The sequence below is a fragment of the Dendrobium catenatum genome, unplaced genomic scaffold, assembly GCF_001605985.2.
Source record: "Dendrobium catenatum unplaced genomic scaffold, ASM160598v2 fragScaff_scaffold_716, whole genome shotgun sequence".
NCBI lineage: Eukaryota > Viridiplantae > Streptophyta > Magnoliopsida > Asparagales > Orchidaceae > Dendrobium > Dendrobium catenatum.
This window is the reverse complement of record NW_021319178.1, coordinates 21,801,220-21,820,020: the sequence shown is the minus strand read 5'-3', so window position 1 is coordinate 21,820,020 and position 18,801 is coordinate 21,801,220. Positions and strand designations below refer to the sequence as shown.

Here is an 18,801-nt window from a genome sequence, read left to right as displayed (position 1 = left end):
ATGATGTAAATGATAGAGATAAGATTCGGAGATCATATCTATTGAAGGGACCCCATCAACTGAGAAGTCATCAATTTCCCCAAACTTTATATGGAAATTTTGCACGTAGGTTCAATATGAATTGGTTTGATGAATACTCTGATTGGTTAGAGTATAGTGTGCAGAAAGACGCTGTTTACTATCTTTATTGCTATCTATTTAAACCTCAAGAGCATATTATTAAAGGTAAAGGTGGTGGGGATTCATTTATTGGAGAAGGTTTTAAAAATTGGAAGAAGAAAGTAAAATTATTATGTCACATTGGAGATCACAATAGTATACATAATAAAGCTAGACAAAAATGTGAAGATTTGATGAAGAACCAAGAACAGAGTGTTCCAGCTTTATGGTTAAGCAAAGATGACAAGAAAAAAAAATAATATAGGATCATGTTGACTGCAGCCATTGATTGTGTTAGATTTTTGTTACGTCAGGAATTATCATTTCATGGACATGATGAGTTTTCCAATTCAGATAATCGAGGAAATTATTTAGAGCTACTTTATTTTCTAGCTGATCATAATGAGGAAATTAAGACAGTGGCATCTGCATATGCTAGCTCAAATCTGAAGTTAACTTCACCAAAAGTCCAGAAAGAACTATGTTTTGCTGCATTAGCTCAAACTTTAACACATATAATGAAAGATATTGGTAACTCATACTTCTCACTTATAGTTGATGAATCCCGTGATATTTCTACGAAAAAACAAGTTGATATTGCAGTGCGATATGTGAATAAGTTGGGCCAAGTGATTGAAAGATTTATAGGCATCAAACATGTCACATCCACTAATGCAGTTACACTGAAGGTAGCCATTGAAGACATTCTAGCTAAACACTCATTGAGCATACAAAGGATTCGTAGTCAAGGTTATGATGGGGCATCCAATATGAGAGGGGAATTTCATGGTTTAAAATCCCTTATTCTAAATGATAACCCTCAAGTATTTTATGTTCACTGCTTCGCTCATCAACTCCAATTATGATTGGTAGCAGTGGTAAAAAATCATTGGCAAGTAAAACATCTCTTTGAGTTCACTTCTAGAATAATTAATACTATTGGAGCTTCTTGTAAGAGATCAGATGCTCTTAAAAGTATTCAGCATGAGAAAGTACTTCTTCATCTTAAAAATGGAAATCTCATAAGTGGAAAAGGTTTGAATCAGGAGACAAATTTAACAAAAATCTAGTGATACTCATTGGAGTTCACATTTCCATTATTTGATTAGTCTTATGCATATGTATGCTTCTGTGATCGAGGTGCTAGAGATTGTTAAGGAAGAAGGGGTTCATGATCAGCAATCAGTTGAAGCGGGTGTTCTGATTGATATAATGGAGTCTTTTGATTTTATCTTTACAATGCATTTGATGATTGAAATATTGGGCATTACGAATGAGTTATCACAATCATTGCAAAGAAAAGATCAAGACATTGAAAATGCTATGAAACTGATTCAAATTTCCAAACAACGACTGCAACTTCTAAGGGAGAATGGATGGAATGGTTTACTAGATGAAGTGTCACATTTTTGTGGAGTTTTGAAAGTTGTTGTTCCAAACATGAATGAAACATATAAAACTCATCGTCGATCAGTAAGAGGAGGTGAATATAAAACAAATCTATATCATTATCATGTTGATTCATTTTATACAGTAGTTGACATGCAACTTCAAGAGCTAAATAATCGATTTTCTGAATCAAGTGCTGAGTTACTTCTATGTATGCCATACTTAAACCCAAGTGATTCTTTTCGAGCTTATGTTGAGAAGAAATTGATATGTCCAGCAGAGTCATATCAAAGTGATTTTTCTATAATTGAGGTTATTGCTCTTAAAAATCAATTAGCAACGTACATTATCGATATGCGGACCAATGAAGAGTTCTCCTATCTAAGAAGCATTGCTGATCTTGCAAAGCAGATTGTTAAGTTCAAGAAGAATGATGTGTATCCTTTGGTTTACAAACTTATTACATTATCATTAACCTTACTAGTTGCTACTACTATGGTGGAGAGAGCATTTTCAGCCATGAAAATTATCAAACATCGATTGCATAGTAGGATGGGTGATGATTGGCTCAACGATTGTCTTGTGCCTTACATTGAAAAAGATGTATTTGATTTGATTCTCAATGAAGATGTTATCTAATATTATCAAAAAATGCAAAATAGATTGATATAATTGTAATGATTTTCAATTTTTCTATCATAATGGAATACAAGATTTCACTATGAATTATGTCCTCTTTTTTTTATATTAGTCTATTATACTAAGAAAATTTTGCCCCCCCCCCCCTTAGATGAAAGGTCGGTTCCTCCCCTAAATATCATGTATTTCATCGAACTGACCCAAAAATCCTATTGAAAATCCTGCTGCCATAACTTCTTCACATCCCCTCCTATAAATCCCCCAAATTATATCGAATAAGATTCGTCTGATCATCATCAATAAAACTGAGCAGAATAACACTTCATGGATTTTGTTTCTATCCGACTACACACCTCACAATTCAAGCTTCTGTTTTGATTTTGAGTGCCTTGCATTCGCACTCTAGGTGAAAGATTTGTTGCAATCCCTCGTTTATCCACATTTCCTAATTAAACTATTAGAAACTTACTTATTCTAATTTCTAGCCAAGAAGTCCATTATCAATCACGATCTTCACAGCCAAAGACCACCTGATCTTCACACTCAATGCAATCCCTCACTCCCATCCACCTCCAAGTCGCTAAATCCACCTTCCCCACTCGACTCCCTACCAACTGAAGCCACCAACTCGGCTGAATAGTCACCTACTTTTAATCCAACACCTGCCCCTTTACCCGATTTCATGCCATCAAGCCTCCAATTCTACATAACGGGGTAAGATTTAAGTACTTGAGTACGTGCCTCAGTGCCTGGGAGGAAAAACTCCAGTTTTTAAAAAGGTACCCTACTACAGGAAATTCATCAAATACTGGCGGTCTGGACCGGCGGTCTCCAGCCGCCGGTATTAACGGCAGTATAACTAGCGGTGTGACCACCAGTTTTTACCGACGGTCGAACCAGCTGTTATGTTAAATACAGCCACCGGAAAAAGCGTCGGTCCAAAAACCACTAGTTAAACTGCTGACATTAAATCGTACCGGTGCGTTACCGGCAGCTCTAACCACCTATGTTAAGTTAATTCATTTCTGGCGGTCGGAATCGTCGGATAGCCACCGTAAAAGGCCTTAGAATAATCTGTCCAGAGCCTTCCATTTCATTTCATTGCGTTCTCTCTCTCTCTTGCTCGGCGCTCGCCTCCGTCTCCTCTGACCTCTCGCGATCGAGACCCCTCCTCCAACCGCCGACGAGCTCCCTTCGGCCGCCGAAAAGATCCTGCAAACGAAGATCTCGCCTCCACTTTGGCCGCCGAAGGCTCTCCCCGCTCTCGTCGCTTCGCCTCCAAGGTTTATATTTTTTTTTTTTTTTGATGCATTTTGTTTTGATTTCAATTAGATTGCATCAAGGATCAGTTTTAAGCCAATATCGTTTTGCTTTAGTCATGGATATTCTCACTAGACATTTGCGAGAGGATGTACCTTGTTGTATGCTTTTTGTTGATGATATTCTACTTGTTGATAAGACTAGAGAGTGAGTTGATGGTAAACTTAAATTATGGAGGTCAACCATAGAGTCTAAAGGTTTTTGCTTTAGTAGATCTAAAACAAAAAATATGAAGTGTAATTTTATTAGTAATAGACCTAGTGAGGGATTTGTGACTTTGGGCGATCAAGTAATTAATAAAAGTACACATTTTAGATATCTTGGATCTTTTGATCAGAGTGATTGTGAAATAGAATGGGATATTATCAGCAAAATTCAAATTGGATGGTTGAAATGGAGAAATGAATCGAGCTTGTTGTGTGATAGAAAATTTCCCCTCAAACTTAAGGGGAAATTCTATAAGATGGTGGTGAGATCTGCAATGCTTTATGGTGCCGAATCTTGGTCATTAAAAGAGAAACGTAATATTAAGTTAAGTGTTGCAGAGATGAGGGTGCTTAGGTGGATGAGTGGCTTTACACTTAGAGATAGGACACGAAATGAGTATGGATGTTCTTTTTGCTTTAGTCATGGTTGTTCTCACTAGACATTTACAAGAGGATGTATATTGTTGTATGCTTTTTGTTGATGATATTCCTGTTATTGATAAGACTAGAGAGGGATTGATGGTAAACTTGAATTATATAGCTCAAACATAGAGTCTAAAGTTTTTCGCTTGAGTAGATCTAAAACTAAGAATATGAAGTATAATTTTAGTAGTAATAGACCTAGTGAGGGGTTCGTGACTTTGGGCGATCAAGTCATTAATAAAATTATACGTTTTAGATATCTTGGATCTATTGTTCAGAGTGATGGTGAAATAGAAGGGGATATTATCAGCACAATTCAAGTTGGATGGTTGAAATGGAGGAATGAATCGGGCTTGTTGTGTGATAGAAAAGTCTCCCTCAAACTTGAGGGAAAATTCTATAAGATGGTGGTGAGATCTGCAATGCTTTATGGTGCCAAATCTTGGTCATTAAAAGAGAAGCATAATACTAAGTTAAGTGTTGCAGAGATGAGGGTGCTTAGGTGGATGAGTGGCTTTACCCCTAGAGATAGAATACGAAAAGAGCATATACGTGAAAATGTTGGAGTACCTCTAGTGGATGATGAGATTAGAGAGTGCTGCCTTAGATGGTTTGGTCACATAAAACAGTTGAAACTTGTTAATTGTAAATTAGGTTGTTAGACCTAAGCTTATATCCCAACGGCTAACCATGAGGGGAGTGAATTGGTAATTTAAAAAAAAAATCCTCTTTAACTTTTTAAACTGATAAAAACTTTAATAAATTTTTTAAAGAGATTTTTCAACCACAGATCGACAGAAATAGTGAAGAAAAAAAGCAGCAGAAAATAAAAAGACAAAAGATTGATAGTTGTTCGGTCAAATACGACCTGCATCCACTCCCTGAAGTCTCCCACTTCAGGTATTGCACTATTACCACTTAGTGTCTCTCCTTTTTCCCCCATAGCAAGGTGGAGAAGCCTTCGCCAAAAAACTCTCTTCCACCACTACCTGATGCGACAGAGAATCATCATCCTTTTACACCCTTCAAGTGTAGGCAGAGTACCTCTCACTGTTCACACTCTCAAAGTGTATGCAGAGAACCTCCCGATGTTCACACTCTCCAAGTGTAGGCAGAGAATCCTTCGGCTGTTCACACTATCCAAGTGTTGGCAAAGAACCCTTCAGATGTTCACACTCTCCAACTGTAGACAGAGAACCCTTCAGTTGTTCACACTCTCCAAGTATAAGTAGAGAACCCTTCGTCTTTTCACACTCATCAAGTATCGGTAGAGAATCGGATCTTCATGAACAGATCTTCTCACGAGAAATCTGGAAGGAAAAGAGAAAAGAGTGACGCAATCACAATTATAAAGCAACAATCCTTACCTTTGAGTACCAAGTGAATCCTTCATGCTCCAATAGTAAAAAGCTTCCTTCAAACACTCTCTCACACTCTCTCCTTCAATCTCCCTTCAATTTGAACGAAGACCAATTGACAAAAATATCACTAGACAGTTTTAAGTGGACCTTTTATATGAAAGACACGAAAAACTGTTATATTTAAAATCTGTTCATACTAGATCGTCCCGTACATTCAAAATTCATACGTACGAACAGTGTAAAAACTGTTGCGTACGAACTCAATGTGCATTGGTACAAAATGAATTCGACCTGATCATCATCTCGTACGAACATAGTTCGTCTGGTACGAATAGTTATTTCAAGGCTTCATTGGAAGATAACTGCAGCATGGTGCTCAAGGTTAAGGAAAAGAGGACATCGTCCTGGGACGAATGTACAAGTTCGTCTAGACGTACAGTATGGAGCATGAGTCCAGAGATCATCGTCCTGGGACGAACAGGCTAAAATCGTCTGGACAATTAGCATAAGTCATGAGTCCAGAGGACATCGTCGTGGGATGAATGTACAAGTTCGTCTGGACGAACAGTATGGAGCATGAGTCCAGAGAACATCGTCCAGGGATGAATGGGACACTTCGTCTGGATGAATAGTTCAAAGTGAGAAATCAGAGGCCATCGTCCGGGGACGAACTGGGTAAATTCGTCCGGACGATCAAGACTTAGAAAATTTTTCTCACTCTCTGTTCGTTCCATTACTCCCCGAAGGGTAGAACTGAACTGATCGTCCTGTACGATCATGGTTCGTCCTGTACAATCAGTATAAGAAATTTTGACTTTTTAAAGATCTCTCCCAGTGTGTGTGTGTGTGCGCTAAGTTACTCAATTACAATCACACTCACTGACTTAAAATGAACAAAATACAGACTCCAAATTATAAAATAGTATAGTTAGTTTTTATTTGAAGTCTTCACCAATCTGTAGTATAATTTCTCTGAAATGTTAGTACACACAACAGCCAAAAGTAATTCTTCCAAAATGTGTTAGGATAAATTAAATAATCAATACAATAATATTTAGAATCATCAAAATAATAAGTTGCAAGAATATAAAACATGCAAAAGCTAAGTAGAACCTCTCTTAACAAAAACGACAGCCTTCAGATGACCCGGTTAGGAAAGTAGACGTATTAAATTTGACTTATGTTAAGAAAGGTAGAGATAGACCTAATCATCCTCATCTCTACATATTATTATGCTTCTCTTTTAATGTCCAAAATTCGACACCATAAAATTTTGAACTTGTTTTTTCTTGGGTGGATGAGTGGCTTGACCCTCAGAGATAGGATACGAAGTGAGCATATACGTGATAAGGTTGGAGTAGCTCCAGTGGAGGATAAGATTAGAGAGAGCCGCTTTACATGGTTTTGTCACATTAAACGTGGGCCTTCTGATGACCTGGTAAGGACTGGAATTACACCGGCGACACGTCGACGATTGCACCGCCAGCATTACCATTGGTGTTAGCCGCCGCTAACCAAACCGGCAATCACCGGCGCTTAGACCGCTAGAAGCTAACCGGCAGTCGACCGGCCGGAACGTCGCCGGTACCAAAACTGCGGTCCCCGGTGCTTAGACCGCCGGAAGATAACCGGCGGTACTAACCGTCGGAAAATTGCCAGTATAACAAACCGCCGGTAAAACACCGCTGGAAAAGGTTTCCGGCGCTGTTTTTACCGGCGGTTTTTGAACCGCCGAGAAGCCATCGGTTCTTTAACAAACCGCCGGAAAACAAGTAGTAACCGTCGGAATAAACTGCCGGTAATGAGTGAATTTCTTGTAGTGCCCCTTTGAAGGGCCATGTACACCTTTCTCTGGCATGGTGGGATTGAACATCAAAGGCGCGGTGTTGTTAGACACTGACCACACATGTCTTTCTTTAACGTAGTGGGCAGGGTAAGACTCCTGGGTTTTCCCCTAAATAGGGGAGATGCTAAGAGGCTATCAAAATTCAGACAATAGGGAACCTGATTTGGACAAACCTATAGGAGATTTGAACCAAATAAGGGATGCAAATTTAACATCAGGGAACTAAACCTCAAATTAATAAATGTATAACAAAATTAAATTTATAAACAAAAGATACTAAATAATGACTCAAAATGCTCAAATGAACATCAATGATTTGTATTGGATGAAATCCCTACATCTTATTCATAAGCAGAAAAAGCAATATGAACATAATGAGTAGGGATAATTGCAATAGAGAGGATATTCATGAATAAAACACAAAAAATATATAGAGGGATGTAATGGAACCTCTATTAATAGCAAAAAATTCAATCCCAACCAAACATATTCCCCATTTGTAATTAAAAAAGGTTGATGTACATAACAGTATGCTTGCAAGAGAATACAAAAAGCTCGTGAACGAGCATTGGAAACAATAAGAGGCATACAAGTGAACATAATAATTCACTAACCAGTATGCATAAGAAGGTTAGATTTGAAATGTAGCAACACCCTGCAATCAACATTGAAATACAGGCAGGCATATTTGACCTTGTAAATAATGAAATGGGAGAGAATGTGTAATTTGATTACAGACAAATGTACAAATCCCAATGAATAATACCGCGAGTTGTGTGTATATGACAATAGTTGATGTCTAATGTTCACACAAGTTATGTAAAGATACAGCAATCACGGCAAATAACAAAGCCTCTCGCAAACTTACTCAATGCAGCATAAAATGAATGTTAGGGCATTCCTACAGTCAATGATAGTTCAGTTTCAAGCAAATATAGTAATCTTCTGAAAGCCATGATGATCAAAATGAAATGAATCTGATCAATCCTCTGTAAGCATTGATAGAAGATGCAATGACCCTTCTTCAAATATATTTGAAGAAGTTGCAAAAAATACAAACACATAAATCACTATCTAGCAAGTGTACTTATCCCTTGCAAGTAATAGAAGGTGGCATGCAATGAATTATTAACCAAGATGCATTTAAAGGGTTTGAGGAAAACATGACTTGCAAATGACCAAAGTCACCCAATTGTAATTAACAGTGGTAGATGTGCTGAAAGCATAAGGGGTCTTCTACATATACAGATAGACATCAACATCAGACAACTTGTGGATGAATATATTATCCTGCTGGAGAGCAACAACAACAGCTCCTAAGGACACAAAAAGATATGCAAGCGAATGTCACAACTAGCTGACCAGTATGCAAATGGATACATCAGTTTTCTATAAACACAAGGAAGCCATCATGCAAGAAAATGCAGCAACTTGCAAATTAGTGTAATGGATCTTCTATGAACATGGAAAATCAACATATCATTTACAAATGAAGACCGAAGATCGCAACAAATATAGGAAGAATTATTGTAAATGCAAATACTATTAGACAGCACTAAAAGATCTAAATTTAATGCAACTCACCCGTAGATGACAACAAAAAGCCCATAATACATACAATAGTCTTAACTGCCAGCTGCGACAAATATGCTACAGGGATATAGTAAATATAGACATCTATAAATAATGATAGAAGACTCATTAGTCTACGACAATCTAACTGCATAGAGCGCCAAATGACTCATAGCATCGCGCCATGTCACCAGATTCACAATATGCATACAAGTAAATATAAGGGTTTGAAAATTCTCAAATGGATACCTGTGAATTCTTCAACAACAACTCATTTTCGAGAAGCAGCAAATAACCATAGTGCAACCTCACGCCACTGAATCCATAATATTCACACAATCATATATAAGACATTTACAAATTATTAAATGAAACTTTGTGCACTTCTCCGCGGCAGTCATTTGCATAGCTTATCATTACAAGAACACCCCCTCATGTATTAAAATATGAATACCACCATGTACCCTGGTAAGCTTGTTGTATATACACAAGTGACGTCTGAGGATAATACCTAGGTCAAGAAATGAACCTAAGTTTGAGCCTTATCCTTCTATGTGAATAGATAGGAATCGACCCGGTCCAAACTATGAAACAAATATATGGTCATGACACCGATCAGAATATTTGTTTTATACATTTATGTTAGGCCTTCAAGATCTATAACAAAGACAATTCATTAATAAATGCATAAAAGTGATAACAAATCTAATGCTCTATTAGGAAGTAGATAGAGTCGACAAAGTTCAATCGACTAAAATAAAAATGCTTATAAGAACCCCGATGAAGGCTGTGTTGAATATTTATCTCTATCAGAGGGGATAAAAAATATTTTAAAATGTCTCATAAATGCCCATATAAATCCAAAATTCCAAAAACACCAGAATTTAAAATATTTAAAATTAAAATAAACCACCAAATACGTAAAACAAAATCCACCCATCTCCCACAACAATTTGTCAAGGTAGAAAATTTTTTTAAACTATTTTAGCTCATAAAGAGCCAATGTCTGATCGAGAATATTATTAAGACTCGTTCTCAAACAGCCTCCTACTAATAAGGGTGTGGCACGTGTCCTCTAACATATAGTTCCACCATCAAATGGCACCATACTGATGGTTTCACCGCTAAATGGCACCACAAGTAAACGGTTGTGACTGGGACCCTCTGAACCTGAAGGTTTTCCTACCAAAAGGAACCACTAAATTATGATCATGGTTAAAGCCTGTATGGTCCCCAATGGGTTAAAATTATTGAAATATGAATCAATAGGATATAACCGATATGGAACAAATCTCTTTGTTAGCTAAACTGGATTCAAATTTATCCCCTTAGATAAATATTCACCCTAAGTCTACAAGGTATCCCTGGACGAAGCAACCCATTGCTGCTAATAAAGATCCTTTTGTTAGGTTGGGTCGACTACCTCTTGTAACTAAGTAGACCATGGGTAATGATGACCAAGTATGATGAAACCCTGGGATCTTGGTTGGGTTCAACATCATTCCCACACCACCCGCTTTAAGTGCACGATGGTGAATTTATAATTTTTAAATACCAAACTCATGTTGCGGCTATATGACAGATACCACATATCTCTACATTTCTATTTGATGACTAGCCCTAATAAAAAGTTCTATCTCTTTATCATGAGGATTAATTAACTATAGGGGTTTATGCCTAAAGGAAACCTAAACTCGGATCATAAAGTCCTCATAAAATGAAGGTGAAATCTCTAGGTGGTGTCTTATTCACAATTTAATCTACCTTCTAAAGAGTTTCCTCAAAACTTATTTGTTAAAACCCTCAATGACCAAAAAAAGATGAAAGGGCCAACGAAGATGTTGGGGGATGAATTTTTTCAGCCCACATATTTTTGGAGACTTGCTCAAGAATGGTTTCTCTTTTCATCTTTGGCTAGTTATATGTATACCATACTAGCAACAAATTAACATGGGGTAAAGTTTTAAATTTTCTTCAAAATGATAATATAAGGAATTAAACTTTTAAATTTCCTAAAATGATCACTTAAAAATTATTTAAAAATTCACTGAGCAAGGATTAAAAAGTTATTTACATTGCTTACTTTTATTATTCTATTATATGCATTCATTGCATTTTAAAAGTTGGGATGATGTATAAAATGATTATTACTTATCCTTGCCTTTTATTTATGTAGATAGATTTGTAAAACACCTCAGTTACGGTCTAACTAGGAAGAGTGCTACTTCTACCATTATACTAAAATCACTACACATCATGTACATCTACCAGCATCATGAGCTACTTCTACTAAAAGTCATCATAGAGGGATTTCTATTCTTTAGAGGTTATCTTAGCCAGAGACCCTAGCTACAAAGAGGGTTATAGCTGGTGAAAAAAATTTAGTGGTGACTGTTAACACCACTGCCCTATGCAAAGAGCCTATTGTAATTGGGAGAAAAATTTTTGGAGCCTACATATTTTGGCAGCTTCATTGGGGAATGGTTTCTCTTTTCCATCTTTGGCTAGTTGTATGTATGTCGTAGCAGCAACAATTACATATGGGCTAAAGTTTTAGATTTCTTTAAAATGATCATATAACAAATTAAAAATTTAAATATCCTAAAATGGTCACTTAACAAATAGATTAAAAATTCACTAAGTGGGGATTAAAAATTTATACATTGTTTACTTTTACTATTGTATTCTATATAGACTCTACATTTTTAAAGTGTGGGATGATATATCAAATGTTTATTACTAATCTTTGTCTTTCATTTATGCAGATGGATCTATAAAACACCTTAGATATATCAAATGCTTATTACTTTTTAAGAGGATGTCTCAACCAGAGACCCAAGCTACGAAGAGGGTTGTAGGTTGTGAAAAAAATTTTGTGGTGACAGTTAACACCACTGCCTTGCCCAAAGAGCCTACTGTGTTTAGGAGACATTTCAAAGCCCACAAATTTTTGACAACTTCATTGGGGAATAGTTTCTCTTTTCATCTTTGGCTAGTTGTAGGTATGTCGTAATAGCAACAAATTAATATGGGCTAAAGTTTTAAATTTCCTTAAAATGATCATGTAACGAATTAAAAATTTATTTATATTTCTTACTTTTACTATTCTATTCTATTTAGTCTCTACATTTTGAAAGTGTAGGATGATGTATCAAATTTTGATTACTAATCCTTATATTTCATTTATGCAGATGGATCTACAGAACACCTTAGTTACCATCTAGCTGAGATTAGGAGCTAGAATCCAGCTTACTAACATTGTCATCAACACCAGGAATACTAGAGCAACTATCTAGTTAAGTGGCTTATAATTCTTTGTAGCTACTTCAAGGGCTATTGTCATCCTTGTGTATGCATGAACTCTGAAGGGCCTACCAAGAGGCCCCACTATACTAAAACCACTATACACTGTGTAACTTCCAACATCATGAGTTACTACTGCCGAGAGTCCTCACAACAAGATTTCAATTTTTTAGAGGATGTCTCAGCTGGACACCTCAGCTATGAAGATGGTTGTAGCTAGTGAAAAAGTTTTTGTGATAACTGCTAACAACACTGCCTTGCCCGAAGAGCCAATTATGTTTCGAAGGCACAATGTTGAAGCTTCCCATCTAAAGGAAAGCTTAGAGGAGAAAGAATAATGTTGAACTCCAAGCTCAACAACAAATGTTAGTCCATCCATCAAACATGCCTACACAAGAGATAAAAGAAAGCATTCCCACCCAAAATGTACAGGGTGTTCAAGATGGTAAAGGAGATAGGGCTAAGGAATAAGAGATTCCAACAGCTTTTAGTGATCGAGGCCAAGAGAACCCCTCCAAGAGAAAGTCTACCATATGTTGTGGTAGCAGAAAGGAAAGAGTGAAGGCAAGCTCCACCCGGTGAGTATTAGGGTGTGACACCTAAACTTATTGTTCAGAGATCCACTGCTAAAAGGTTCTAGTTAAAAGGTAAGCAAATTTGGAGGCCAAAGCCTTATAAAAAGAAAGCATCTAGAGAAAAACCAAATGCATGTGTAGTATTAGGCATAGCTTTCTTGAGATCTGCCCCCACTAATAGAAACTGTCATAAGTGGATTCGAAAGAAGACTCATGAAGACAATCACCTCGATGGTCGACACCCTGGAGAATCCTCTAGGGGGTCCCGTTATTCACCAACCCCGTCCAAGGAGGAGGCTAACTTTGACTGTAGCCCATGAGTTAAAGAAGTGTTCATTTTGAACATTGAACCATAAATCTAGTGGCAACACCGCTCGTAAATCTAAGTACAATAAGAAGATGAGGAAGATGAAGAAATTAACTTGGACATTGAAGTTGTCTACATGTAAGACACAAGGATGAGGGTGGTGCTGAGAATGATCAACCACTCAAATGTATACATGTATGGTGCTATGGGGTTGTGTTCGTAGCTAGCAAAAGTAGCTACTCCTCGGAAGAATAGGATGAAGAGATCAAAGAAATCCCCTTTGTCACCAACACTATCACGCTAGCATATATGTGAAGATAGATAAGGAGGAAAATAAAGGCAAATAAGGAGATCACTCAGCTAAATAAAAAAATAAATGAGATGATGGACCAAATGGCAGTGATGATACAAATGATTGAGATAACCACTATTGCATGTCATATGCTTACTCCTCTTGCTTATCCTTCAACGTTCCAAATACCTAAAGTCTCAAGAGTATGAGGTACCCTTGAATGTAACAATGAGTTTAATAATTTCATCTACCGTCCTACTCCGTAGATCATAGAAAGTACCTTTAACCCTATGATGGCTGAGGGTATAATCAACAAGAATATCAAGGCTATTATAGCCATTGATTAAGCGGAGAAGCTAGTGGGCAAAGGGTCGCCCCTACTTGGCAGAATATGATCAGGTGCTATATCTAAAGGGGCTCTCGGTTCCAAAATCCCATGCTTTCAGCCATAATAGTAACCATAAGAAGCACCTGACAGAATTTAAAACCATTTATGGAAATACGTAGGGTAACAATGCCTTACTCTTTCAATAGTTCATCAGTAATTTGACTTTGACTACTTTTAAATGATATGCTAAACTGTCGAATGATTCTATGAAGACCTTTGCAAAATTGAAAACCATGTTCGTGAAGAGATACTCCAATGCAACCAAAAAATTTACCATTTTTGACCTCTCCTTGAAAAAGTGAACAAGGGACGAGTCAATAACTAAATATATAACCCGCTAGTACAACTTAAGTATGAGATGTAAGTAGTAGTTGGAGGAAGAGCATGGTGTTCAATTTTTGATGGGGAACATTGATGATAAGATGTAACCATTATTATGCATGGACATCATCACTACTTTCTAAGATTTATCAGATAGAGTGTAAAGTTTAAGAAGTTGAACAAAGGACAAAGCCTCTGATGCTAGGAAGAGTGAGGCCTACTCCACATTCCATTTCATAATATATAAGAGAAAATAGGTGGCAAACAACCTGTGTATAAAGAAAATAGGGGAAAGTAACTAGTGAACCCTAACCTTTAGCCCAAATCAGTACTTGGAGGAAATGATAAGTTGTGGACCTTTACTAGTGGTGGAGAACAACCAAGATAGATAATGGGAGTTTGTTATCGAATATTCTCATCCCTCAAAGAGAAAATGAAAAAAGAATACACATTCAAGAGGCAAAGTGTCGCTAGGCTATTTTGACAAGCGCGTAAAGCTAGCCTAAAACAACCAGAATGCAAGAGGCCCAAAGAGTATAAACATACTGGTGACCCAAATTATTACCCATATCATTGGGTAATCATCCATTATATTAAAGATTTCTAAACCTTCAAGGATTTGGTAGAAAGAAAGTACCAAAAGGGAGAGTTCGCACTATCAGATAATATGTTAATTCACCCTAAAAGAAAATTAACTTGGGTGATGACGTCCTCTTCCGTAGCCCCCATAGAAGAAAGAAAAGGAAAAGAGTCAGCTCAAGAAGAGCAATGGATGCCCGTGGTTTCCAAGAAGATAATGAAGATTCTAATGTAGCTCGAAGGAGTCACTAGTTTTAAATGGAAGTCTCCTATCGACCTGGTAATAGATATAAAAGGGTAACATGTTATAGTTGTATCTACTTCCAAATAGTATCCTAGTTGAGCTAGCTCATCAAAGACTGGTAAAGTAAAATCCTTCAAGGAGATGACCAAACTGCAGAAGCCCAATGAGAAGAAAATAGACACTCAAAAGGCTATCAATAGTTTTGACGAGAATTACCAGACTGTGAGATGAAATATTATGGTCATTGATTTTGTGTCAAAGCTTAAAATTGGCAAAGTAAAAGAAGCCGACAAAGATCCACTTTCTATGGAAACTTGCTAGGTCATTTCAGTGACGTTAAATGAGCCAACAAAATAAAAATATACTGAGGAAGCAGCTTTTGAGACTTGTATGATGGTGTCGCTGATGGACTATAGCTCAGAATAAGATTTATATTTTCTAAATAAGGATGAATCAGAGTCCAACATAGTATCGCAAATGGAGCTTGTAAAGATGGGTGGATATTATGAATCAATAAATGAATCTTCAGAGGAAACCAATGCTAATTCTGAAGAAGGCACTTCACGTGATTAATGTGGACACCTTGTTAAAAGTACTTTTAGGCTGCCTCTGGTTACATGAATACGGAATTAACCTATCAACTCTACACCAGTGTATGAAATACCTCAAAGGCGAAGAGGAGTTCATGATTTCAAGTGACATCTAGCCCTTTACAGTCCAATAACAACAACAACAGCATCAAGCCTTTATCCCACTACGTGGGGTCGGCTACATGAATCCTTTTTCTCCATTGTGTCCTATTAAAAGTCAAATTCTCATTTAAATCTAATAAATAAAGGTCATTCCTAATATTTTCTAACCAAGTCTTTTTAGGTCTACCCCTACCTTTCTTAACATAAGTCAAATCTAATACCTCTACTCTCCTAACCGGGTCATCGCAAGGCCACCGTTTTATGTGACCAAACCATCTAAGGCGACTCTCTCTAATCTTATCTTCTACTAAAGCTACTCCAACCTTTTCACGTATATGCTCATTTCGTATCCTATCTCTAAGGGTAAAGCCACTCATCCACTTGAGCATCTTCATCTCTGCCACACCTAACTTAGTATATGCTTCTTTTTTAATGGTCAACATTCGGCACCATAAAGCATTGCAGCCCTTTACAGTCCATGAGGTAAAAATCTACAAAGATGTTAAATACTTCATTCTAAAAGAATTGAAGCCATCAATCTCTCTTGAAGCTATGGTGTCAAATTCAAAGGCTACAAAGTGACCTAAGCAAGAAGCTAGAAAGAAGCAGGTAGGGAGAAAAAAGGTAATGCTGACTCTCCCCAAACTAGTTAGTACACTAAAACTAAAAAGGGTTGTGCCTCATCTAGGGAGTGATATTGAAGAATATGATAGCATTGTTGAGATTCGATCACAATGAATTAGGTTGTTAAATCTAAACTTATGTCCGAAGGCTATCCAAGAGGGGGGGTGAATTGGTATTTAAAAAAAAAAAAAATCCCTCTTCAGTATGTTTAACAGAAAATAAACTTTAATGAATTTTTAGAAAAAGTTTTTCAACCACAATTTTTGGAACAAAAATAAAACGCAAAAAAATAAAAAGCAGTAAAAATAAAATACACAAGATTTATAGTGGTTCGGTCTAAACTAGACCTACATCCACTCCCCGGAGGCACCCTCCGAGTATTGCACTAATACCAATAGTGTCTCTCCTTTTGCACCCACAGCAAGGCGGAGAAGCCTTTACAAACACTCTTTTCACCACTATCCGGTGCAGCAGAAAACCGTCGTCCTTTTAAACTTATCCCCAGTGGTTGCAGAGAACCGTCCGTCCTTTCACACTCTCCTAGTGTGGGCAGAGAACCCTTCGTCCTTTCACACTCTCCTAGTGTGGGCAGAGAACCCACAGCTGTTCATACTCTCCAAGTGTCGACAGAGAACCAGATCTTCTTGACATATCTTCTCACAAGAATTCTAGAAGGAAGAAATAAAAGAGTGAAGTAATCCAAAATCATAAGTAGAGATTCTTATCTTTGAAAACCAAACGAAGCTTTCACGCTCCAGTGGTAGGAATCCTCCTTTGAATGCTCTCTCACACTCTCTCCTTGACTCTTCTTCCAATAGGCATGAAGATCAATGAGCAAAAAGATTGGGTCGCAGTAAAAATTGGACCTTATATAGTAGAGACAAGAAAAACCGTTCAAAACTGCAAAATTTTCAAGTTAACACATAATGGATCGTCCCGTACGCTCGTGGATCGTCCCGGACGATTTTAGTTAAATTGTCGGAAACGATCCTAATGAATATTGGTATGAATTATGTTCGTACACGATTATCGTCCTGTATAAACTAGGTTCGTCTGGACGATCAGTTATTCCATAGGTTGGTTCCCAAAAAGTGCAGAACGCCGCTAGAATGTGAAGTGTTGATTCACTTCGTCCCGGGATGATCAGTACTTTGTCTGGACAAAATTTTTACAGAGAAGAATTCATCCTAGGACGATTTGGATTTCGTCTGGACGAAATTTTTACAGAGAAGAAATCATCTTGGGACGATTTGGATTTCGTCTGAACGAAATTTTTACATAGCCTATTTTGTCATGGGACAAAAATAATTTCATCCTAGACGATCAGGACTTAGAATAATTTTCTCAATTCCTGATTGTTCCATTGCTCTTACGAGGAAATAACTGACCTGATCGTCCTTTACGAACTAGGTTCGTCCCGTACGATCAGTACAAATTTTATAAGATCTCCTTAAGTATGTGTGTGTGTGTGTTTTTATTCACTCAATTACAATCACTCCCTCTCAATTCAAAGAACAATTTAGAGCTTCAATTTGCAAAGAATTATATGCTGAATTTGATTTGAAGTCTTCATAGTTTGGAGTTTAATTTTCCTGAAATATTAGTACACACAAGAGCAAAAACAAATCTTTCAAAAAATATTAGGAGATAATTACACATAAAACAATAATATTTGAAATCATCAAAACTATACAAGTTGTAAGAATGTAACATATGCAAATAGCAACTCTCTTAACAATCTCCCCCTTTTTGATGATGGCAAAACAATTATTGTTTGTAGGATTACAAATTCTAAGAATCTCCTAAACTCCCCCTGAATTGATGAATGCATGAAAATAAAAAGACATTGATTCAAAAATTATTTTTGTTTCAAAATAAAACAACAACATAATCATAAAAATAAAATAAATATAAATACTAACATAAGATACAAAACTCACAAGACACAAATACTAACACAAGATACAAGACTCACAAGACACAATTCAACAAATAATTTCTCCCCCTTTTTTACAACAGCAAAAAGTGAAAAAACATAACTTGAAATGAAAGCAGAGATATGAAAATCATTTGATAAGGTTATCTTAACAGTGATTGAAATATGTTATGCAAATAAAATTAAAAACACTAGGCAAATCACAGAGATTCATATAATTTAAGAAGTGATATAACATAGATAATAAAAAGAATTTATCAAAGACATGAGTCATTTTAGACATTAAGATAGAGAATATCATTGCAATAAGGATGAATGTAAAATTATATATTTCAAATTTTAATATCAATTATAAATGAACATGAGATCAATTTGAATTAAGAGATTAAATGATTTTGAAAACAAATAACTACTACATGTAGTGCTTTACACTTTTTTTTCATAGTAGTAGCACATTTGTGTGCATCATCTTTATTTTGGGCTTATTTTGTGACTCTTTTTCACATTGCAAACCTTTGCGCATTCATTTTGATTTTTATTGTACTTTTACACAATTTGCAAGAGTAATTTGATTCTTTTCAAAAACATTAATCTAAAATTTCAAATCTCTTTAAGTGCATAAATA

The 18,801-nt window shown here is 36.6% G+C and overlaps 1 protein-coding gene across 1 annotated transcript; it reads left to right on the top strand.

The window, feature by feature from the left end:
* Positions 1-1,278: 1,278 nt before the first annotated feature.
* On the top strand, positions 1,279-2,187 carry LOC110101808. Its single transcript, XM_020829900.1, has one exon. The coding sequence runs from the start codon at positions 1,279-1,281 to the stop codon at positions 2,185-2,187; it is 909 nt and encodes a 302-aa protein (XP_020685559.1).
* Positions 2,188-18,801: the final 16,614 nt, after the last annotated feature.

Excerpts from the sequence above, each read along its gene's own strand:
- LOC110101808 (XM_020829900.1), top strand. The coding sequence starts at position 1,279 with ATGTATGCTTCTGTGATCGAGGTGCTAGAGATTGTTAAGGAAGAAGGG.